Source organism: Tetrahymena thermophila, assembly GCF_000189635.1.
Source record: "Tetrahymena thermophila SB210 genomic scaffold scf_8254665, whole genome shotgun sequence".
NCBI lineage: Eukaryota > Ciliophora > Oligohymenophorea > Hymenostomatida > Tetrahymenidae > Tetrahymena > Tetrahymena thermophila.
The window spans coordinates 65,352-90,957 of record NW_002476432.1 but is presented as its reverse complement, the minus strand read 5'-3'; the positions used below and the strand labels follow the sequence as shown (position 1 = coordinate 90,957).

The window sequence follows — 25,606 nt, the reverse complement described above, 5'->3', positions numbered from 1 at the left end:
TTTTGTAACAAATTTTATTTTATTAATAAATCTATTTTTATAAAATTATATTTTCTTCATAATTATATACTCTAAATCCTCATTAATTAACAGCCGTTTAAATTATGGGCCAAAAAAAAATTTTTTATGGATTTTAGTTTTAAAAAAAACTTTTTTGAAAATTATTTTCATAACTTAAATAAAATTTTTTCAATTTAGTTTTAACAATTTTATAAAAGTATTGCTTTTATAACTTATTTGAATATTTTTTTTATAAAGATTAGTTTTTCTTGAATAATTAAAATAAAATTAGCTTTATTTATTTTAAAGTGATGCAATTTGATAAGGATTTCTAAATAAATTTAAAAATAGAATAACGTTTAGAAATATATTTTTAAAATGTTTGTTAACTAAATAGATAAAAAATATAAATATGGTTTTAATTAGAAATAAGTGAGTTAATTAATAGTTTATTAGTTTTATTCATTTGAGAGTATCTTTTTTAGAGCTAATATGATTACAAACTTTTTTACCTCTAAAAGCAACTTCGAAAATACCATAACAAGCAACAAGACCAGAAGCAATTTAAGTAAAAGGAGTTATGATGATGTGAATTAATGTTAAGATAATGTTAAAGCTCTCTTTTGGTCTAATTGGGTCTAATATGTATTGAGATGCTCCATTTATGGTAAACATTAATATAAATATGACATATTAGAAACCAAGAGGTCCTATACTTAAGTAGAATTCAAGATCTGAAAGCTCATCTGACTTTAAAACAGTAAAGCAAACTGCACAACTTATTGTAAAAAAGTTTTATGCTATCAAAAAGACAGAGTAATAATTGAAATATAAGAATCCCCAAACAGTAAATTTTAAATTAGGTTAGATATGCTTAGATTTTACAACGTAATAGTGAAAAACTTCTGCCGTTCCGATTGTCCATCTTTTAATCTATCTTGCCCACTCAACTAACTCTTCATAAAAGGAATTACCCGTTGTAGGACCTGAAATGGCTGCTGTGTATAATTACTTTATTTTAATTGGCTTTTTCTTCTTTATAAACCATCTTATCTAGCAAATAACATCATCCATCTGATATGTTGGGTGAGTGTATCCACCAGTAACACATAATTTTAGAGAAAAAGAAAATATTCCCATAACATTAATTTAAAAAGGAATTAAAGCTCCCATCATTAACATATTTCTAACCAAAGAAATAATTCTAACAAAAAATCTTCTTGCTTTTAAGTCCCAATTATAGTAAATAACAGGTTACCATACAATTTCATGAATATCTTCAGGTTTTTTGCAAGTTTTTTCCATTTAGCTCTCTAGCACTCTCAAATAGTTCTTTTAAAATCTGCTGTCTGTGTCGAAATTAGTTACCATATACTCCTCAATATTGAAATTTTCTCTTGTTTATTCTAAATAAGCCACCAATTTTCTTTGAAGGTAATTACTGTTAGAGCACTTTCCAGGAATTTCTCCTTCAGTTCCATATGGATGAATAGTTATTATAAACTCCTCAAAAGACTCAGAAAACTATTCATTCAAGTACTTAATTTTGTTATCTATATCAGGTGATCTTTCTTCAAAACCAACAGAAACAATAAATTAATTAGATCCTTCCATTTCTCTCAAGTTAAACAATGTGTTAGAAAGTAACTCAATAGGTTCTTTATAAATAAATGTCATCATAATTTATTTATATCTATACTTTTATTCTGTTTAATCTATTATTGTATTGTTTTCACTATCTATCAAATTAGTATGAGTAGAATTTATATCTTCATTTTCGTGTTTTTATTGTTTTTATCCTTTCTTCATTTACTTTTTAAATGCTCTCATAAGTCTAATTGTATTGATTAAGTATACCATAAAGTATATTAACCATTAAAAGGCAAAGTAATATCCGATCCCTATAGAGTAAATAACAGGGACAAAGAAGGGTATTATAATAAAACCAATCACAGAAATATTCATCAAAAGGTTAAACCTAAGTCTTCCATTGCAAAAACCCGATTTTGGGAATTTTGTCTTTTCAGGTAATGGATCAGAAATAATGACTATCTGTTTCTTCTACGATTCTTAATCTTTTGCCATATTGAAATAAATTAAATTTTTTATAATGTATAATTAATTTATAAAAGCTTAGCAATTAAAGGTTTTAAATACCCATTCCTATTAGAATAAGTGCCAATATAAAAATAATAAAAGAAAATAAAAGTAAAGAAAGACGCGTAAATCTTATTTTTAATTAAATAATCAAAATTAGATTATTCAAATTAAAAAAAACAAACAATTTAATAAAAAATATTTTCTCAACTCAGATATCACTTAAAATTTAAAGAATTTATTTTTAATTAGAAAAAATAATTTTAAAATAATTAAAAAGCCAAACTTAAAAATAGTAAATAATTTTTTTTTATGAATATTTATTCTAAAAATTTTAATTTCTTTTTTTTTTCTAATTAATTAATTTTGTCTCTACTTTTCATGTTTACTTTTCAATTAATTAATATATTCATTTATTTACCTTTCTTTACATTTATTAAATTGTAAATTCTTTTATTCATAAATGCTTTCATTCCTTTGATAATTCTTTTATCTTTGTTACAAAAATTTATATTAAAGTTAATATTTTTTTTATTTCATAATAGACAAACTGCCAGCATATAATTAAATATTATTGCAATTTCATCCTCTTTTGAAATTATTTTTTATTCAACAATCTCTTCCAAATCAACAGAATTAAGTTGAAGAATATTAAAAAAATAAAATATAAAAATGTTTTTAATTATAATTTTAGTTATTTCAAAAAAATTAATCTTAGCAATTTTATCTGTCTTTTTTAATTTTCTGCCAATACTCAACAAATAGCATCATGATATTTCAAATTTAAATTATTTATAAGAAAAACACCGTCTATTATATTACGCAATTATATGATATATCAATATTAGATGTCAATAATCTAAAGTACAGCCAAATTCTAATTTAAATTCTTAATTAAATATATATTTATAAATTTTTTAAATTAAAAATAGATTTAAATTAGATTAAAAATTAATTGTGATATTTATTTTAATTACTATTACAAATAATGACCAACATACATTTGTAAATTTAACTTTTTCATAAAAATTTTGGAAATTAATATATTTCTTCAGAAAACAGTGTTAATATCATGGCTTACGAATTAGAGGAATAATAGTATTCCATAATTAGTTTAAAGCCTTTTATGCATTTCATAATTTATATTAAATTTATTATTAAAAAGTGTAATAAAAATAGTTAATTTTTGTCTTTACTAAAATAATAATATATGAAATTAGCTCTATAACTTATTAGAAATATTGATACTACAAAATCTTAAATAATAAAACTGATAAAATACTTTTTTTTAGAAACTCTATTTTATTTATCTATCTTAGTTATTTCTTATCCAAAATAATTTTTATAAACTTTTATTATTTCAAGCTAATAATTTTATAAAATAATTGAAACTTAAGGTTTTAAATTTAAAAACCTGATACTTTATTTATCAGTTAAAAGATTTGTTTATTTAATTAATTAAATCTTAAAAAATTAGTAGCCTTTAAATGGTGAATATTTTAAGAGTTTATTAGTTTCTTTTTATTTAAAGAAATATAGCAATTTGTAGAATAAAATATTAGAAAATGAGTAATTTTTGTATTAAATAAAAAAAATTTTTTTTTACTAAATTAGACATTTGTTAAGATTTATTACAAATACTTTGAAAATAAAATAAAATTTTTATAAATTTTTTTGTTTATCTCTAAATTTTACTAAGATAAATTATAATACTTTATTTTGATAAATATTGCAAATAATACAAATTTATAAATAATTAGTAGATCAAAATAGTTTATAAATATTTTTTTAATAATAGTAAAATATGCTTGTTTATATTGGAAATTTCATTTTAACTCTTCCTTTTTGGAGGCTATATGGTTGCAAGCCTTTTTCCCTTTATATATAACTTCGAAAAGACCATAAAAAGCTATCATTGAATAGACGATAAGCGTAAGTGGGGAAAATATGATATGAAGCAATGTTAAAAAAAAGTTAAACTTTTCTTTTTCTCTGATTGGATCAAGTAGATATTAAGATGCACCATTTACAATAAACATCAAGATGTAAATTAAATATTAAAATCCAAGAGTTCCTACACTAATATAAAATTTATATCCAACAAGTTCGTCTTGATTAAATACGGTAAAAGCTACTGCACAGCTGATAGTAAAGAAGCTTTATCCTATCATAAATAAAGCGTAGTAATTGAAATACGATAAACCCCAAAGAGTATATTTGAAACTTGGTTAAGTCCTTTTAGAATGAACAATAAAATAATGGAAAACTTCAGCGCTTCCTATTGTCCATCTTTTTAATTATGTTGCCCATTCATAAACCTCTTCAAAAAATGTATGCCCTGAGGTAGGTCCTGAAAGAGTTGGACTGAAAACTGGTTTAATTTTAATTTTCTTTTTTTTCTTAATGAACCATCTTATAAAGCAAATGATATCTTCCATTTAATAAGCTGGATGAGTATACCCTCCATCAACACATAGTTTAAGAGAAAAAGTAAATATACTCATGACATTTATTTAAAATGGAATTAATGCTCCCATCATAAGCATATTTCTAAGTAAAGAGGTTATCCTTACAAAAAATGTTCTTGAATTCAAATTCCAATTATAGTAAAGTACTGGTTACCAAACGATTCCATGAATATCTTCAGGTTTTTTACATTTTTTTTTAATTTATTGCTCAAGCATTTGCAAGTAGTTTTTCTAAAATCTTGTATCAGTGTCAAAATTAGTCAGCATATAGTCATTGATATCAAAGTTTGTTCTTGTTTTTTCTAAGTGAATAACAAGCTATCTTTAAACATAGTTGCAATTAGAGCATTTTCCAGGTATTTCACCTTCAACTCCAAATGGATGAATAGTTATGATAAGTTCTTCAAATACTTTGGAAAACCTTTACTTTAATTAATTAATTTTTTCTTCTTTATCAGGAGTTCTCTCTTCAAAGCCAACTGCTACAATTATTTGGTTGGATCCATACATTTCTTTTAAGTTATCTAAAGTGTTTGAAAGTAGCTCTATTGGCTCTTTGTATATAAATGTCATCATGATAAATTTATATTTATATTTTTACTGATTTTATTCTATTAATGTGTTACTTGTTTCACTCTCTAATAAATTGGTATTGTTTGAGTTGATTTCAAGATTTTCTATTTTATCTTTCTACTTATCCTTTATTCTTTTTTTTTATTTATTTGCATTCATGATCCTTATAGTATTGATGAAGTAAAGTAAAAAGAACACAAACCATTAAAGCGAAAAATAGCACTATATCCCTATTGAATAAATCACTGGCACAAAGAATGGTACTACTATTAAACCACATATTACTATATTCATCAAAAGATTATATCTCAATCTTCCATTACAAAATCCTGACTTAGGGAATTTTGTCTTTTCAGGTAAAGGATCTGAAATGATAATAACTGAATTATCTTGTTCTTCTAAATCCTTTGTCATTACTGCCAATATATTTTACATTTATTGCTTTTTATTGAATGCAATTTAATTATAAGTCCGAATCTTTATCAGTCATCCCTTTATATGCTCTACATTACTTTAAAAAAGGTTTTTATAATATAGACTACAAAACTTAAATATAAAAGAAAATCAAATTTGTTTTAAATTCTCAAAAAAGCACAGAATTCAAATATACAATATAAAATCAATACATAAAAGATTTTCTTCAAAAAAACTAAACTTAAAATATAAAATTTTAAATTAATACAGTTAAAAAACTTTAGTTATTTAAAAGAATATAAATTTTTATTGAAGGCGTTAATTAAAAGAATGAGGTACATTTTATATAATTTTGTGGCAAGATAACAAAAAATTTTAGGTATATTTTTTAAGAAATATTCTTTGAAATTTCTTCTTGGGTTTTAATATAAAAGGTAAAAATACAAATTCTTTTACAAATAAATATATTGAATTACCATAATTATTTTCTTATTTGTGAATTCAAAATTTTCGTTGAATTTATTAATATTATTATTAGAAAGCTAATAGAAAGAAACTAAATAAGATTTATGTCAAAATAAACTAATTAGATTTTCTCATTTCTTATCAAAGAATGGTAAGACTTTAATTTATTTAAGAGAGGCTTTAAAATAATTTAAAATAATGAAATCTGATTTAATAATAAAAACAGTTTTTTCTATATATAATATCTTTTCTATATTCAGAGGTGAAAAACTAATCAAGTTAATATCATTTTTTAAATGGCCCTTACTTTCTTATTTAGTTTTTTTTAATTTAGAAGTAATTTAATCATAAAAACCTTTCTCAATGTTATCAAAATCAAGTAACTAAGAAAATAAAATATTAACTATGTTAATTTATATCTTACTACTACATCTTTTTGTTGTATTTAACCAATATCTAAAAAACCCTTTTATTATCTCTCAATAGAAAATCTTTCAAAAATAGATAATCAGAAATTGTTAATTTTGTTTAAGATATTTATTTTAATTCATTAAAGAAATTTTAAAAAAAAGCAGATTAGTTTTTAATCAAGATTTAAAAAGGTGATTTATTATTTTTGTTAATTAAACAATAGATCATATTTTCTAATTTTATCATTATTTGACTCAAAAATATATATAGTTTCTAATATTTTCTTTTGATCAATAATTAAATGCTTCTAATTTTTACAAAGATAATTTTATCTTTCTTTTGAGATCAGGTTAGCATAAGAAATTTGATAAGAAGATTATAAATATATTCTAGCAGAAGTATGATATATAAAGTAAGTATCTTTCATCTTTTCAATATTTTTGTTTTTTATAGATTTATTATTAACTAAAACGGTTAATTCAAAAATAATTTTCACCATTTCACAAAATCTTCATTTTAATCAATAAAAAAAATATTTTTTTTTTAATTTTACTTAAAAAATGTAAAGTATTTCTTATTAATTTGTTAAATACTTAAATATTCTTATTTTATTCTTTCGAACTTCTTTTTATTTTCTATAGAAATAAGTTTTTGATCAGACTTAAACAAAAAAATAATTCATTTATTAAAAAATTTGATATCTAAAGATTATTTATCACTAAAGCCATAAGCATCAAATTCTTTTTTTGTTTTATTTATTAAAAAAATTTAGGATAAAAAATGTTATTATGAAAGATAGGATTTTTCTTTTATATTTAGCATTTACAAACATTTGCTAAATTTATTCAACTTATAATTTTTCTTTAATTTTAATGAATGTTTAATAATGTTTCGTTAATATTTTAATGTTACATTTTGATAATAAGAAGTTAACTCTTATTTCTTTTATTGAAAATAAATATAGAATGTTATAATATTTAATAAAATGAATCCTTCCTGAAAAATATATACTGAAAAATTTGATATCTAAAGATTATTTATCACTAAAGCTATAAGCATCCAATTCTTTTTTTGTTTTATTTGTTAAAAAAAAAAATTAGGATAAAAGATGTTATTATGAAGGATAAGAGTTTCTTTTTTATTTAACATCAACAAGCATTTGTTAAATTTTATTAAATTATAATTTTTGTTTAATTTTAAAGAATTTTGAATAATGTTTCGTTCATGTTTTAATGTTACATTTTAATAATAAGAAGTTAACTCTTATTTCTTTTATTGAAAATAAATATAGATTGTTATAATATTTAATAAAATGAATCCTTTCTAAAAAATAAATTCAAATAATTATCTAAAATTGCTACGTCCTCATTAAAATAAAATTTATTTACTGCAAAGAAGACAATATTATGAACATTATTTTTTCTTATAAAATTTTTTTCTTGTTTACAAAAAGTAAATACTTTAATCTAAAAATTAATAAAATATTAATATACCAATTAAATAATAATTAATTTATAGTGTTTTCCTTTAATAAGTGATTATTGTCAAAACTTAAACAGTAATTTTTTTTCACCTTAATAAAACTAAGTTATAAAAAAATAAACGGAGTTTGAGAAATCTTAATTTTGTGCTAGAATTTTTAAATCAAGTCTAGATTTTCACTAGAATTTCGTATCTAAATCTATTATTAGATGATTTCTTTTGTTATTTTAATTTTAAAATGTGTAAAGTAGAAATATTTATCTACAAAGATATAATTACTAAACTATTTTATTTCTTTTTTTTTAAACAACAATATAAATAAATATATTTAAAATTTTCCTTAAGAATAAATATAATTTTAGAAATCTCATTTTTCATTTTTTAATAAAATATAATTTTTGAGTTTTTTTTGTTAATACGAATAAATATGTTAATAAAATAAGAATAATTAAAATATATTCTATTATTTAAATTTTTGTTTAAATCAAAAATTTCTATCCAAGAGTTTGTATTTAGCATGATTAACTCAGTTTTAAAGGGTGACATGCTTGAAAGGTTTTTTATTTATACAATTAAAGACATGTAAAAATATGAAAATTCTTATTTAAGTTAAAATGAATAGAAAATTTCAACTAATTTTAATAATTGTTTGTCAAAAATTTTTACCATGGTACCTTATTCATTTTTATTTGAATTAAATAAAAAAAAGCAAGTTTTAATATAACGTATTGTTAATAAATTAGTGTTAATATTATATTAAATATTTTAATAAAAAAAAAAATAGATGTTTTTCATTTTAAATATTACTAAAAAAATATTTTTAGTGATTTTTAGTTTTAATTATTCGATTCAGTAAATTATTTTCTATATATATTGAAGAATATAATTCTAAAATGTTTAAATTATATTAGAAATAAGTCGTTTAATTAGATAATATCATAACCGTCTAAAAATATTTATAGCTAATTTACATAAATCATAAATCTCCTCTGGATTTTTTATTAATTTATTATCAATCAAGTAATTTAAAATACATGTTAAAAAAAAAATCAAGTGCAAATTTAACACAAAAATTTGCTTCGTTAAATATAAATTTATCACAGCTTTTGATGAAAAATATTTTTAAAAATATCAATTAATTTTACCATTAAATCTTATGAAATATTTTAATTTTTTTATATAATATAAAAGATTAACACTAAAATTCTAAAAAATTAACTTCTAAAGTTTTGAATTTAAATTACAGTTTAATAAAATATATCTGATCGTATATGAAAGTCAACCAATCAAGCAAGATTTATTTCATAAAAAATTTAAAGCCATTATATAGTATTATAACCAGGATAGATAAAAAATTAAAAGATGTTCAAAAGTATTAAATTATTTATATTATTTTTTTAAAGTAATGAATACTTTTATTTTTAGTTTAATAATTAATTTTAAATGTTTTTTATGATATAATTATTATAAACAAAATAAATTCTTTTTTAATTTTGTGCTAGATAAGTGTCTTTAAAATATATTAAATTTGATAAAATAGTATTAATTAATTCTTAAAAAAATAATTCATATTTTTAATTTGAAATAATTATTTTAAATTAAAGGAAAATTTAATAATTTTCATTAGAAATACACTTCTATTAAAATATATTCAGAAAATATTAAATAACGCTATTGCTTTATTAGTTTTACTTGTTATTATTGAATAAATGCTTGAATAAAATGATATAAATTAATTAGATTTTAATAAAATATATATTGCTTACAAAACAAAAAAGGGCAAATAGCTTTTGATGATAAAATTTTAGATTACATCTATCTAAACTAAGGAAATATTATATAGCGTCATAATTGTCATCTTTCGATCAATAATACCTCTAGTTTTTAATTGATAATAATTATTAAGGAAAACATTAATTTTTTAAAAATATACCCTAATAATATCACTAGCATCATATAAGTCCATCAAAAGGAAAAATAATTTCAAAATACCACTATTTGTTACATATAACCACCCTCAAAAATTAAAATCATAATTTTTTACAAAATATTTAAGGTATTTATATTCATCAATATAATATTTTGAAATAAATAATATTATATTTCAATAGAGCTTGAAATCACAATAGAAGTATAATTGTAAACAAATAAAGTTACTTTGAAGTATGTCTTCTATTACCTATATTTTAATGTAATTTTTTTTAATTTGATTAATGTAAGTGTATTAATAATAAGTATCATAAAAATAAATGAATTTTTAATAAAATTTAATGATTATTCATTTTCTTATAAAGTTAAAATATTTTATGCGTTTTTTAATAAACATATTTAGAATAACTTTGAATAAAATATATTTTTTTCAAAGAAATGCTAAAAAAAACAAATAAAAAATGATGTAATTCAAATTTTTATAAAAGAATTATTTTCTTTAAAACCCTTGCTTTTTCCACAAATCAAATATAAAAATTGTAATAAATTAGTTAATTAGTAATTTATTTCAAAGTATTGCAAATTCTGGATTACAATTTATTTTTCCTTAAACAGATTATTGTTCATTTGTTTATAAATTTATTTATTTCCTTTTTTTAAATAATAACATATTTAGAAATTTGTTTGATATACTTGCTTGACTCTTTTACAATTATTTACTTTATCTTTCTTTCAATATTAATAGAAACTTTACTAATTCATTAATTAAAAAATATCTCTTTCTCAACAAAATAATATTTTGTAAAACAAAAAACTGCTTTTTTTAAAACCATAATGAAGCTAAAAACATATTCGCTATTGCTGTTTTATTTTATTTTTAGTATTTTAGTCTAAAACACTGTGTAATAACAAAATATTACTCAATCAGACAGAATTTTCATAAAATAAGAATAGTAAGTATGGTAGAAAACTTAAATTAATCCATATAAATATTAAGATTTTAGTGTGGATCTTTCTTTTGGAAAATTCTAAAAAACACCTAAAGTGGTTTATGGTTTGACAGTTTATAATAGTGATTATTCTAGCAATTAAGGGTTTCTATTATAGACAAATTCTGTAAATTAAACATCTTTAAGCTATCGTTTGCAATCTGAAGGTTGTACTTTGGTGTAATTAGGTTTTAATATTCTGGCTATCGATGACCCTAATGTTGAAGTATAATAAAAAATATTATAATCTGGAGTAACTACTATAATTAATGGAACATAAAGTATTTAACAAATTGCAGGATTTATATACGGTTTTTAAGGAAACAGCTAGGATTAGTTGGTTTTAAAGTATTCTCTAACTAAAATTGATAGTATGAGCTATAAAATATAATTTAGCAATTAAAATATTTAAACTGTTTATATGAATTTCCTTATTATCTATCAAAATTCTTCGCCTGATATATTCTAATAGCTATATGCATACTAATCAACTTTTGATTCTTAAAGTCATTATCTTGGTGGTAGTGATACTTAAGTATGGACATCTAGTACTTTTATTGACTATTCATAAATATTTTTTGGATTAAAAGACTTTGGTTTAACCTCTGGTGGTTGTATTTTATGTGATTATTATTTTGGTGTAAAAATATAGAGTTTATAAAATCAAATTCCTGAGGCTTAAAATAAGCAAGTTCAACTCTAATATTTTTCTTGGTAAGGTTATTCTGTAGACATGATAAATGGAATTTGGATAGGTTTATCTCTTTTTTAATGTTAAACTAATTATACATTATTTATTAATTCAACATATTATAGTTGCGTCAAATCTTGCAATACAATAGATCATCATTATAATACAAATCCATCAAATACTCATACTTTATACTCAACAACTATATCTTACTGCTAACAATGTGACCCTAATTGCTATGGATGCTAAGATGGTAATCCTAGTTCTTGCACAGACTGTTATAATAATTAATATCTTAATCCAAATACTAATTCTTGCGATTAAACCCCACCTCCTAATACTTTTTGTTAAATTACAATAATTTAAGATTAAAGCTATTATAACTGTTAAAAATGCGATTCTACTTGTTAATAGTGTAGTGCAGCTGCAGATCCTAATTCTTGTCTTTCTTGTGACACAACTTCTTAAAATAAATATTTTTATAATAATAAATGTTATAATTCATAGCCAGATTAAACATTTTGTGATTCTAACTTTATTTGCTAAACATGTGATTAAACTTGTGGTTAATGTTAAGCACCTGGAAACGCTAATTCATGCACATCCTGTAATGTAAATTCTGCAAATAAATATTTTTATAATAATTAGTGCTTAAGCTAACAACCTCCTGGAACATATTGCGATAATAAATAAATTTGTTACTAATGTGATTCTAATTGCAAGACTTGTGCTAATTCTGCTAAATAATGTACAAGCTGCTAAAATGATTTTTATTTATACAAAGGTAATTATTTTTTTATTTATTGTAAAAATTTTTAAATTATATTTCCAGAAATAGTTTTAATATTTTATGATTTTGATGTTACTAAAATAATTTTTTTTAGTTTATTAAACTTTTTTAAATATTAAAAATGTTTATTTGATTAATGAATATTTAATATTTTTATTAATTTATAGAAATTTGCTATGAATAATAACCAAAATAAACTTACTGTTAAAAGTAACAATCATATTATTCTTGTTAAGATTGCTTTAAAAACTGTTAATCTTGTAGTGGAGTTTTAGAAACGAATTGCATTTAATGTTTAAGTAATTACTACTTTTTAATGAACTCTTGCTTTCAAATCTAACCTGGTTAAACCTATTGCGATTCTTAGAGCTTAATTTGTCAGTTGTGTTCTAATAAAAATTGTTTAACTTGTGATAAATCTCTTAGTTAATGCATATCATGCCCACAAAGTTATTATCTATATAAAGGAGATTGCTATTAGTAAATTCCAAAAAATAATGGAATTTTCTGTAATGAATAAAAAATTTGCATAGATTGCAATTAAAATTGCTTTAATTGCTCTAAAGAAATATAAAAATGCACTGAATGTTCAGCAAGTTAATATTTATATAATAATTAGTGCTATCAATCTTAACTCCAAGGAACTTCTTGTATTTAAAAAAATAATACCAGTCTTCAACCTTTCTCAGATTGCACCTTGTGCTAAGCAAATAACTGTAATACGTGTAATTAACAAAAAAACAAATGTGATTCATGTATAAACGGTGCTAATTATGATTAGTAGTAATTATCTTGCCAGTGTCCTGAAGACTATTACGTTTAAACTGATTAAATGGCTAATCTAAAAATTTGCAGCAAGTGTCTTGAGGATAATTGTTCTTAATGCAATGAAATTAGCTGTATAAAATGTTTAAGTGGATACTTCTTAAATAGTTAAGGTTAGTGCACATACTGTTAAAATGGCATGTATTCAGATACATCAAACAATTGTAATTAACCATGCTAAAATGGATGCTAGCTATGCACTTCTTTAAAGAATTGTTTTTAGTTTGAACCATGTGATGTCAGCTGTTAGATTTGTAAGGGACCAACAAAAAACGATTGCTTATCTTGCTCATCCCCAACTAGGATATATGATCCAGTGAATAATACATGTGATTGCTAAGAATATTTTGAGTCGAACGGAACATCATAATGTTAATATATTTACTAAATCGAACAATAATTAGCAAAAGCTTAATACGTTTTGAACATATCTTAACTATCTTTGATGATTGCATCTACAGTAACTAACTTTATTCCTGGAATGCTATACTCTATAAATTTGATCTAGCTGATTGGAAACTTCTATTTTACGATAAATAAATAGTTTGACTCTTCAACTTCAATTTTTAGCTCTTATACAATTTACAACATATTTTCTTTAATCGAGCGATAAGTATAAACATCAAATAATCAACCTACATAGAATTAAAATATGAGATTGTTATAATAAGTTCCAGGATTTTTATACCCTGCTTATTAATAAAATTTAATAATAATTGAAAGTAAGTATTATTTCTCATAAAATAGCTTCTTTTAAATTTGCATAATAATCTTGTTATTCTTAGTGGCCTTCTCCTTCCATCTTTATTAGATTAAAACTAAGGAAAATTTTAAGTATATTAATTTATTGAGATGGAACTTAGTTTTAATAGTGATTTAATTAAGCTCAAATAGTTTGTTGATTTCTCTAATTTAATGTGATTTTGCTGACTAAAAAGTAATAGACTTGGTATTTATTGGCCTATTTATTGCTATTTATATATTCTTTTTAGCTTATGCCATTCTAAAAGCCAAAAAAATTTAATCAAACAACCCTGAAGTAGAAATTTTAAGCAATAACATCAAATAAAATTTTAGATTTAATTAATATTTTTTTGCTATTTTTGAAATGAGAAAGATTTTTTATTGTATAATTGTTGTTCTCAGTGCTTCTCATCTGATTTACACAATATGGATAATATGCTTTTTCTAGATTATTTAAATTATATTGTGCTATAAATTGAAAGTATTCATTCATAAATTCAGTAATTATTACCTTATGTAGACAGAATTTTTCACTCTTATTCTAATTTCAATGTTAGGAGTAATAATTAATATGAATGATAAAGATAAGATTAAAATCTTTGGAACAATTTTAATAGTGGTAATGATTTTCTTTTAAGCTGCATCAATATCATCTATTATTTACTCCTTATTTGTATAGTTACATAATAAATTCTATAAAAAAAACAATTAAAGCTATATATTAGAAGCTATCAACCAAACCCCTAAGACCCTCATTTTAGAAAATTCATTTGAAATAAAATGGAATGAAAACCCACTTAGTAAAAAATTCAATCAAACTATGACTTCAAGCTCTTAAGTGAAGAACCTTAAAAAGACAAAATAATTTTGAATTTCTAAATTTCTGCTAAAACAAAATTAATTAAAATATAAAACCTTTACTGTTTGTTTTAAACTAAATCCACACACAAACACAAAACGAAACATTTATATAAATTTAACATATTTCTAATATCAATATCCTTTATATTTAATAACTTTAAAAGATTTTTAAAATAATAATTCGTATTTATGTAAATCTTCTACTTTTATTCAATTCTGTTTGTGTTATGATTTAGAAATATAGATAGATAAATATATTCTAACACTAATAAATATATAAGAAGTATATACCTAATAGTTTCAGATTTTTACATATTAGATTGATAAATATATTTAATAAAGTAAACTAGAGTAATTATATAATTTTTTTCATAATATATTTTGGTAATAGCATTTAAAAAGTATTCAAATTACAGTATTTGAAATCAACCATTCTAAAGCCTCATATAACCCTTCTCCAGAAAAACAATTAGTGTATATTAATTTGTAATTAACTTTATCTGTAAATCGATTAATATCTATATAATCTAAAATTTATGAATCATTATATTTACAGATATCTTTTTTATTAGCTAAAATAAGAGTTGAAATTTTTTTAAGTGCATTTTACTCATTTATTTAAAAGAGGTTATCATGTAAGTAGTTTTAAATATAATTCTCTTATTCCAATTATGATGAATCTACTAAAACAACAATTGCATCGCCTTTCTACCAATAGACAGAAAACAAATACTACTCTACTACAAGAGGGTAAGACCAAATCTAAAATTAACAATTTTAATACTAAAATTCATCATACTCACAAAAATTTATTGTGTAATTAGATTTATCAAGTATTCTTCCAGTTCTCCATTTATTAGTTAATGTAAATTTACCAACATTTTTTAAACCTAATAAATGAACCCTAATTATTCTTTAACATTGGCATAATTTTAAGCACTAACCCATATTTATTTTTTGTGTATTTTAGAAATAGTTGTTATCTTTCTTATTTTTTTTAAATTAATATATAATATATTCCTTTAAAAAAAATAATAAAAATTTCCTTTAAATTTAATTTATTTAGCAGAGGATCTTAGCTTCACAGTTTGAATTTTATACACTTATTCATACTAATTCCTTGTAGGAAAAATATTTAGTATTAAATTGAAAAAAATTATGTTTAATTTAATAAATTTAGATAAATAAAAGAAAATAGAAAAAAAATTTTACGAAAACAAATAATTAGAAAGCTTTCAAATTAAAATTATATTTTAGATCAAAACAAAAATAAATTTATTTATTTATTAATCTATTTCAAAATAGCAATTAACAATTGTTTTGAAACTACTCTAAATAAAATATTGTTTTTACAATTAATACAAAGAAATTTTTTTATAATCAATAAAAAGTAAATTTTTCTATCTAAAAAAACAAATATCAATTCTACTACTAAAATAAATTTATAAAAATAATTTATTAATTAATTTAAATTTATTTTATTATTGAATAATTAAAATAGATTTTAGAGGTCTTTAAAATGGTATTTAGTAATTATTTTGCATGGCTTTATTTCTAATATTATAAATGAATAAATGAAAAATAAAAATAAAAATATAGCTGTTATCATTATTTTTTTAATGTAAGTGCAAATAATTTTGTATTTTAAAAAAAATTAATTTAAATATTTGAATAGTTAATTATTTATTTTATAATTTAAAATTATTTTTTTCATTTTCATTTTAAATATATTTTATTTTTAAAGTTGAATGAATAATTAAATAAAATTTTAATAGTTATGTACATTTAATTATCAACTCAAAAAAATTTTTGCCTTTTATTGTTACCATAGGTACTCGTCTACAAGGAAGATTTTTGAATAAGGAGGAAAAATTTTTTTCCTTATAAAAATACTCTTAAGATGGTGGTGCAAAATTGGGGAGGGGGTGAGTTAATTAATTAGCATTTACAGTAAATTGATTTAAATTTTTTATTATATAAAAATAGATTTAAAATCAGAATTATGTATGTTGTTTTTTAAATAAAAATATTATAAAATTTTATTTTAAATTTTCCTATTTAAAATGAATTTAATTTGGAAGATGATAATAAAAATTAATTTTAAGATATTTGTCAATTTATTTTAAATTTATATTTTTGTAAATGCTATTGTAAAAATAAATTTATTTAAGTTATTAATTTATTAATATCAAACAAATTCAAATTTATTAAATAAGAGAGATTGTGTTTGTGATTGAATTATAATATTATTAAAACTTTATAGGTGGAGGTCGGCGGGCGATTTAACAAATAAATGAATGCTTCATTGGACATCACTATTTTTTACTTTAATAAATCACCAAATGAAAAGCTTAAGTTAATTTGACGATTTAAAAAAGTGTAATCTTATCTAAATATTATTAATTAAATGTGATTAATATGATGATGATTTGAAATATATATTACATTCTATCATTCCAAATTACATCTAATCAAAAATATTAACCTTACTTAAAATAAGCACCACAAAATTATTAATCTAATTTCTTTTATTATTTAACCATTTCATTTTCAATTTCATATAATAATATTCAATTTTCTTTGAACGAACAACTCATAATCAATAATATGTTATGCCCTTACATTTATCAAAAATATATAATAATTATTCATCATAACTTAATTTGAATATCAAGCTTTGTTGGTATTTTTATATTTATATTTACCTTATTTTATCAAATTTAGAGAGAAAAGAATTTTCATTTACTTTCAATTATTAACTTAATATTAACATGCATTTTTAAAAAGAGTAAGATAATTAGGTATGGTTTTTATATGAATATTTACATTATGTGGAGTTTTAAGCCAATATTTTAGATTTGCTATTATTTGTTCTTTTATTTTTTTGAAAAAATGGAAAATAAAAAATTTACTTTTTTTATACAAATGAGCTAACTTATCAAATTAATTACTTCATTAGCTAATAGAAAATAAATATTTAAAGAGGAAGTATAATATTTTTTAGAGCTAGAATCATTAATTATTAGATTGATAAGTATTATTAGTTTGTATTACATAAGTTTTAATTAATTACTGAAGAATTTTTTTGTTCACAAATTTTTATTGATTATATAAAAATTAAAAATTTATTAATATAAATTATTATTAATAATTTGTAAGGGCAAATGCATTTTATCAGATTTACTAGACATTCTATCTTTGAAAGTTAATTACATTCTAAATTATTGATTTAATTAAAATAAGCACTTCCGTCGTTTTGATTTTATTTAAATTTTTCACAATAAGTTACTTAGAGGTTTGCTCGCCCTCTGTCCATTAATAATACTTTTTTGATAATTAATTTATATGATAAAAATATAAATTCTACTAAAAGTTTTTTTAAATTAAAGTAAATGAGTTAAATTCACTCTACTCTTTGCACTATATTTATAATTTAAATACTCATAAAAATATCTATTTAATAATAACTCATTACGCAATCTGATAGAATTTTAATAAAATAAGAATAATAAGTATGGTAAAGTTCTTCTATTAGTCCTAATTCATATTCAGACTTTTCTGTTGATCTTTCATCAGCTAAATTTATAAATAATCCTAAAATAGTTTATGCATTGACAGTGTATAACAGCGATACCTCAAGTTAATAAGGGTTTAAAATTACAACAAATTCTATTAATCAAACAACTTTGAGTTATAGACTAACATCTTTAGGCTGTACTTTAGAATAATTAGGTTTTAATATTTTAGCGATTGATGATCCAAACATCGAAGTTCAATCTAAATAGTTATAATCTGGAGTTACTACCACAATAACAGGAACTTAAAATATTTTATAAATTGCTGGATTTATTTTTGGGTTTTAAGGATCGAGCTCAAGTAATTTGGTTTTAAAGTATTCACTTACTAAAATTGATAACATGAACTACTAAATATCATTCAGCAATTCGAATGTACAAACAATTTATATTAACTTTATAATTGTCTATAAAAGCTCTTCCACAGACATGTTTCAATAATTATATTCATATTCAACTCTTTCTGATACCCAGGGCTAAAATATTGGAGGTTCTAATACAGTAACATGGACTTCAAGTACTTAAATTGATTAATCATTAGTATTTTTTGGATTGAAAGACTTTGATATATCATCTGGAAGCTAAATTTTCTAAACATCTTATTTTGGTATTAAATTATAAAGCGGATAAAGTCCTGAGGCTAAAAATAAATCAGTTAAATTGAACTATTTCACATGGAATAATTATTATGTGAATATGGTTAATGGAATATGGATGGGTTTTTCTATTACTAAATGTTAAACAAATTACTATTTGTTTATAAATGCTACTTATTTTAGCTGCGTTTAATCTTGCAACTCGGTAGATCACCATTACAATTTAAATACATAAAATATCTATAATTTATACTCAACTTCTATAATTTATTGCTAACAGTGCAATTCTAATTGTTATGGATGCTAAGATGGTAATCCTAGCGTTTGTACAGATTGTTATAATAATTAGTATCTAAATCCCTCAACAAATACTTGTGACTCTGTACAACCTGCTAATACTTTTTGTTAACTTAAAACAGTCAGTGGATAAACTTTTTATAACTGTTAAAATTGTGATTCTACTTGTTAAACATGTAGCGCTGCTGCAAATCCAAATTCATGTACTTCTTGCAATATAAGCTCTTAAAATAAATATTTTTATAATAATTCATGCCTTTCTTCTTAACCAAATTCTACATATTGCGATAGCAATTTTATTTGTAAAAGTTGTGATTTGAGTTGTAGTCAGTGTGTAGCTCCTGGGGATGCAAATTCTTGTACCTAATGCAACATAAATTCTGCCAATAAGTATTTTTACAATAACTAGTGTTTAAATTCATAGCCTGTGGGAACGTTTTGTGATAGTAATTTCATTTGTTAGCAATGTAGTTCTAGCTGTAAAACTTGTGTAAATTCAGCCAGTAATTGCTCAAGTTGCTAAGCTGGATAGTATCTCTATAAAGGTATGAAAATAATTTACTATTAATCATTTTAGTGAAAAGATATTAAGACTTAAAATATTTGAATTTGTTTAGTTAGAACAAATTTATTATTTTTATTTATTTGTTTTGAAAAAACCTAAATTAATTTAAAGAAGAGATAAAAACTTTTAATTTAATAAAAAAAGGTCAATGCTCTATCTAGTAGCCATAATCTACATACTGTTAATAATATGTTTGCTATGATTGTCCTTCAAATTGCAGTTCTTGTACTGGACCGTTATAAACAAACTGTACATAATGTGTTAGTAATTTTTATTTCTTCAATAATTAGTGCTTTAGCTAATAACCACCAAACACATACTGCGACTAAAGTAGTTTATAATGCTAGTAATGTTAAACTTCCTGTTAACAATGCGATGTAACCTTAAATAATTGTACATCATGCTCTAATTAATATTTATACAAAGGAGTTTGCTACCCTCAAATACCTAAAAGCAACGGTATTTATTGTGATTAAACATCTCTAATTTGTGTAGATTGTGATTTAAATTGTTTTAATTGCTCAAAAAATATAAAATAATGCACAGAATGTTAATTAGGTTATTATCTATACAATAATTAATGCTTTTAATAACAGCCCTAAAATACTAACTGTTCTACTATGTAAAAAAACAGCAATTAAAATTAATTCCACTCCTGTTTAACATGCCAAGCAAAAAACTGTGATTTTTGTAATTATCAAATTACTTAATGTGATTCATGTATATCTGGTTCAGTTTATAATAAACAAAATCTATCTTGCGATTGCCCTGATGGTTATTATGTACTAACAAATTTTCCTTCAAGTTAATAAATATGCAATAAATGTTATTTTGATAACTGTTCTTAATGTAATTAAAACGGCTGTACTAAATGTTAAAATGGGTATTTTTTAAATAAGAATGGGTAATGTGTTTATTGTGAGAATAGCATGTATGTTGACTCAAATAATTAGTGCTCTTAACCTTGTAAAAAGGGATGTTTAGTTTGTTCTTCTTTGTAAAACTGTGCTTAATATTATGATAAAAGTTGTGATTTAAGTTGTCAAACTTGTACAGGACCTTCAGCAAATGAATGCCTGACTTGTTCTTCAGTGACAAGACAATTTGATTAAAATGATAACTCTTGCAAATGCTAATTAAACTTTTCAGAAAATGGGAATAAAGATTGCAAATATAATTATTAGTTAGCTCAGTAATCAGTTGAGTTATAATCAGCTTTGAATTTAGCATAAGCTGGAATTATGGTTATTACATCAGTTAGTCAGGTAATTCCAGGAATGTCTTATTCACTTGGATTAATGTAGATTCTAGGAAATGTTTATCTAAATTAAAACAAATTATTTAACTCAACCACATCAATTTTCAGTTCATTCACAATCTTCAATATCAACTCATATTTAGAATAAAAGATTTAAATATCATCTACATAAGATAATTATAATAACTAAAGGATATTACAATCAGTAGGGTCAATATACCCAACTTAATAGCAATCAAATCTAATTGTTCAAGATAAATTTTTTTTTGCAACTAATAACTTTATCTAAATTTGCATAATCTTATTAGTTTTCTTGATTGCCCTAGCATTTCACTTTTACTCAATCAAAACTAAGGAGGAGTTAAAATATATAAACTTAGTCAGATGGAATATGCTCCTATTTCTAATTCACATCAGCTCTAATTTCTTTCTGATAACATTACTTTAATGCAATCTTTATAAACAAAGAATGATAGACTTAGTTTTTATAGGAATATTTCTAGTTATGTATGCTTTCTTCTTCTTTTATACATTTGCGAAAATATATAAAAATGAGTAATTAGAACCATAAGTGGCTATATTAAGTCACGGAATTAACCAGCAATATATATATTCCAAATACTTCTTCGTTATATTTGAGATGAGAAAGATAGTTTATACAATATTTATTGTCTTTAGTGAATAGAGCTTAATATATTCTCTTTGGATACTTTGCGTCTTCTAATTAGTTTTTATTTTCATTAACTTTAAGATCAAAGTCTTCTCTGGTAAATTCAGCTATGTCTTTCTTCAGATAAACGAGATATTTTTGTTTGTATTATTCTCAATTTTAGCTGTGATGATTAATTTAAACAAGCAAAACATAATTCAAGTTTTAGGAAATGTTTTAATCCCAGTAATGATGCTACTTTCAGTGGCAACAGTGGTATAAGTTCTATTTTTTGTAGCCTTCAAATTGAGGAATTTCTATCTTCGATAGAGAGCAGAAATATAAAACAAAAATGACCGTTTAAGTATCTCTAAAATTGAACTTCTTAGATGCTCAATTTCGCTAGACTAGAAGATGATGTGGAGACATAAATCTACAACAATGAAAAACACACTAGCAATAAGATTAGTAAAGAATGTGTGATTTAAAAAAGCCTTAAAAAATATTAGATAATACCATAAGTTTTTAAAAATTTAAATTATTAGTAAAAAAATTTAGTTTAATTTATCGTTTGAAAATTTCTTTATTAAAATTAAGATTTTTACAAAATGTTATTGTTTATTTTTAAATAAAAAATCATCTCAAAGTTGAAAAAATATTATATGAAAAAAAATTATTTAAATTGAGAGAAATTTGTAAATAGCAAAATAAAACAAAATTATTTAAATTCAACTTTCAATAATTAAAAAAAAATAATGAAAGTTCTAAAAAAAGATAATAAATTTAAATTAGATAGATTTTATTATTATGTAGAGTGATGCTAATTAATTAATTGAATTGTTTTTTGCGATAAATAATAATATTAAGATATCTAAATAAATTTTTTCTAGTATTTTTAAAGACAAGATTAATTCTATAGCGCTATGAAGGGTCTAGTTGGTTTATTCATAAGTTTTATTATAATTTAAGTAAACCAAAATAGTGCGCTTTGGATTTATTTTAACATATATGTAAGCCTGAAAGAAGTTAATCTGAATACCTATATACATTAGTGTTTGATAGATAGTCACTAAAAAACACATGTAAACCTTTATAAATGGATGATTGCTAAATAATTGCTAGATAAAGTAATTTTGTGAATCTAAGATAGCAAGCATATATTAGTTACCTTATACCGATTAAGAGTAACTCGATGCTGAACAAAAACTATTGAAATAAGGTGGATAAAAATTTGATGATAAAACAAGAGCTAAATTAATAAAACTAATTGAACAAATCCAAATATTATTGATACTTCTACTATTTATTTTAATCAACATTATTTACATGTAATAATTAAGATTTTACTTAAGTTGATCAAAATTAATTTCTTTTTAATATTTTATAAATTATAATTCATTGTTATTTTTTTGACTAATCTTTTTGATATGCTTTTTGTTAACTTTAAGTTATTTGATTATCTGTTAAGTCATCTATAAATTATTAAATATTTGGGTTTAAACAGATTATTGAATAAGTATTGTATTATTAATTAACTTTGTTAATTTTCTTACTAATTGAAAGACAAATTTGTTGAGAATTTTTAAAATTGAAAAATCTTTTTAAAGTAATTTAAAAATTAATTTCATTTAGAAATAGATAAAATAGCATGCATTAAAATTAATGAATTAAATGTGTAATCAATATTAAAAATCAGATAAATTCTATTTGCTTAGATATTTCAAAAATCATAATAATATTAATTAATAGGAATTAGTTAAATTACTCATTTATAAATTGTGAATTTTAAGCACTCAAAAAAAAAGTATATTGATAGTGCGTGTATTCTTCGATAAATGCTAATAATATTAATTTGATTAGAAACAAAAATAATTAAAGGTCTTGAAAAAGAAATAAATAGTAAATCCGGGATATTTTTGTTATTTAATACCGGGATCGATATACTTGATTACATTTTTTTCTTTCAACTTTTTTCTAAACTATTCCTTATCCTTTCTTTAGTAAAAAATACTTTTGAATTAGTCCCCTCTCCCTGTCTTAATAAAAATGAATTTAAAGAAAGGAATATTAAGAAGTAAAATGATTTATAAAGAATAAAATTAAATATTTAATTAATTTTCATATTTGTCTCCAAAAATATGAAATATGAAATAATTTAAATGCCAAAAACGTAATAAAATTACATAGATCAGATAGATTTTTCTATTTGGAACAAAAGAACATTTAGTTAATTATTTTTATGATTTGTCTTTATAAATATATTTAATATAAAAAAAATTGATTAAATACAAATATTTTTTTTAATAGAATTCAAAGATTAGATTAATTTAATTAATATTGGAATGAAAATAGCTCTGGTTTTATTGCTTTGTTTGTTTTTAGTTCAAGCAAACTAGGAATCAGATAGGTGTATCAATCAATGTGTTGGACATGCATGCAAGGGTGAATAAGATTAATTTAAATGCCTTAAAGTGTTAAGCTCTGAAGTAAAGTGTTTTAAAAATAAATGTAATCCTGCTTATAAATCCGATTGTGTAAATAATTGTTGCACAAGTAAAGCGTGCAAAAATTTAATTTCTTGTGCAGAAGATTGTCCATCTTCTTAATTGGAGGAACTCCACCATATATTTCTATAAAGGAAAGGATAATATATTATGCATGATTTAACTGAGGATCAAAATAGCCAATTTAAATTAGCTGACGCAACTAATCCTCATAGAAATAACGCTTCTACTTCTAGTTCTCACTTATTCAAAGTGGTATTTCTTCTTTTAGGGTTGACCTTTATTTATTATTGAGGAAGCTTAAATTAAAAACTCTATACTATTATTGTATATTTAAATAATATGTTTAAAATATTTCATTTATTTTAGCTATTTGTTTGTTTGTACAATAATATAGATTTTTCTTTACAAACTATAAAATCAAAAGAAAGAAAGAAAGTTGTAAATGATTGATTTAAATAAATAAAAGGAATAAATAGCTCACCAAAATTTTTGAATAACTTTTTTGATAGCTTTTCATAAAATTAAGATGCAAATAAGAGCTTAAATTGCTAAATTTACATGATAATTTAAATAATTTGAAATGGTTTTTCATTCTAAAATAGAAAAGCCTATGAAATAGATATATAAAATTTAAATTATTTCTCATAGATATTTAAAAAAAGAAGCTATTTAATATTTAAATTAGAGAGTTATGTCTAATGTAATGTAGTAATAGAAGAAAAAATTAATTATAACATTTAATTTCAAGCGTCAATTAAGTTAAAACATAATATTATATTTACTAAACAATAATTCGCTGACGATTATCATCAAAAAATATTAAAAAAATAACTCTAAATAAATTTAGGTATTGTTAATAATAAATAAGCTAAATGACATAGAATAATTGAAGTATTTTTTATGTTTTTAAAAAATACAAAATAAAAATCAACATTTCAAACAAAAAATTTATTTGGTCAGTCAATTGTTAAATAAAAGTTTTAGAAATATCATTGAAATAAATATTTTAGTTATTTTTAATAATAAATAAATGAATTTGGTTTATTAATTAATTAAGGTCTATTTCTCCTTTTTAGCTTGTTCTAATGTTTTTTATAACTTAAGTAGTTAACTTAATGCTTCAAAGAAATAATATTGCCAATTAAAAAAAGCAAATAAACAAAGAAACCTTTATATGGTAGATGATTAATTAAGTGATAATTAAATTAATTATTGATGATTGAATAAGTCAATAGATTAAATTAATTAGTATTATTATTTTGATTAATCAATTGAATAAATATTTGATTGATTATTTTTTGTTTTGAGCGAATAAAAATTGTATTGATTTTAAATAAAAAGTAAAAGGAAGTTATTGCTAAGGAATTTATATATAACAAATACATACACTCACTCTTACTTATATATATATTAGTTAGAT

At 21.5% G+C, this 25,606-nt stretch overlaps 6 protein-coding genes across 6 annotated transcripts; 3 read left to right on the top strand and 3 right to left on the bottom strand. All coding sequences in view use genetic code 6, as the record gives it.

Moving 5' to 3' along the window:
- Positions 1-462: 462 nt before the first annotated feature.
- TTHERM_00222400 (transmembrane protein, putative) lies at positions 463-2,085 on the bottom strand (the record flags this gene model as incomplete). Its single annotated transcript, XM_001014168.1, has 1 exon — positions 463-2,085. The coding sequence occupies one exon, from the start codon at positions 2,083-2,085 to the stop codon at positions 463-465; it is 1,623 nt and encodes a 540-aa protein (XP_001014168.1).
- Positions 2,086-3,923: 1,838 nt separating this feature from the next.
- TTHERM_00222390 (transmembrane protein, putative) lies at positions 3,924-5,637 on the bottom strand (the record flags this gene model as incomplete). The annotated part of the gene is made up of 1 exon (XM_001014167.2): positions 3,924-5,637. The coding sequence occupies exon 1, from the start codon at positions 5,571-5,573 to the stop codon at positions 3,924-3,926; it is 1,650 nt and encodes a 549-aa protein (XP_001014167.2). The 5' UTR covers positions 5,574-5,637.
- A 5,036-nt stretch (positions 5,638-10,673) lies between these two features.
- TTHERM_00222370 (H-type lectin domain protein) lies at positions 10,674-12,629 on the top strand (the record flags this gene model as incomplete). Its single annotated transcript, XM_001014165.2, has 3 exons — positions 10,674-11,542; positions 11,645-12,131; positions 12,477-12,629. 3 exons carry the CDS (start codon positions 10,674-10,676, stop codon positions 12,627-12,629), a joined length of 1,509 nt encoding a protein of 502 aa, XP_001014165.2.
- A 2,515-nt stretch (positions 12,630-15,144) lies between these two features.
- Positions 15,145-15,687, bottom strand: TTHERM_000222369 (ADP-ribosylation factor; the record flags this gene model as incomplete). The annotated part of the gene is made up of 1 exon (XM_012797256.1): positions 15,145-15,687. One exon carries the CDS (start codon positions 15,685-15,687, stop codon positions 15,145-15,147), a length of 543 nt encoding a protein of 180 aa, XP_012652710.1.
- A 2,414-nt stretch (positions 15,688-18,101) lies between these two features.
- TTHERM_00222350 (H-type lectin domain protein) lies at positions 18,102-22,162 on the top strand (the record flags this gene model as incomplete). Its single annotated transcript, XM_001014163.2, has 2 exons — positions 18,102-19,752; positions 19,917-22,162. Exons 1-2 carry the CDS (start codon positions 18,132-18,134, stop codon positions 22,160-22,162), a joined length of 3,867 nt encoding a protein of 1,288 aa, XP_001014163.2. The 5' UTR covers positions 18,102-18,131.
- Positions 22,163-23,817: 1,655 nt separating this feature from the next.
- Positions 23,818-24,477, top strand: TTHERM_00222330 (transmembrane protein, putative; the record flags this gene model as incomplete). Its single annotated transcript, XM_001014161.2, has 2 exons — positions 23,818-23,905; positions 23,987-24,477. The coding sequence occupies 2 exons, from the start codon at positions 23,818-23,820 to the stop codon at positions 24,475-24,477; spliced, it is 579 nt and encodes a 192-aa protein (XP_001014161.2).
- Between the last annotated feature and the right edge of the window lie 1,129 nt (positions 24,478-25,606).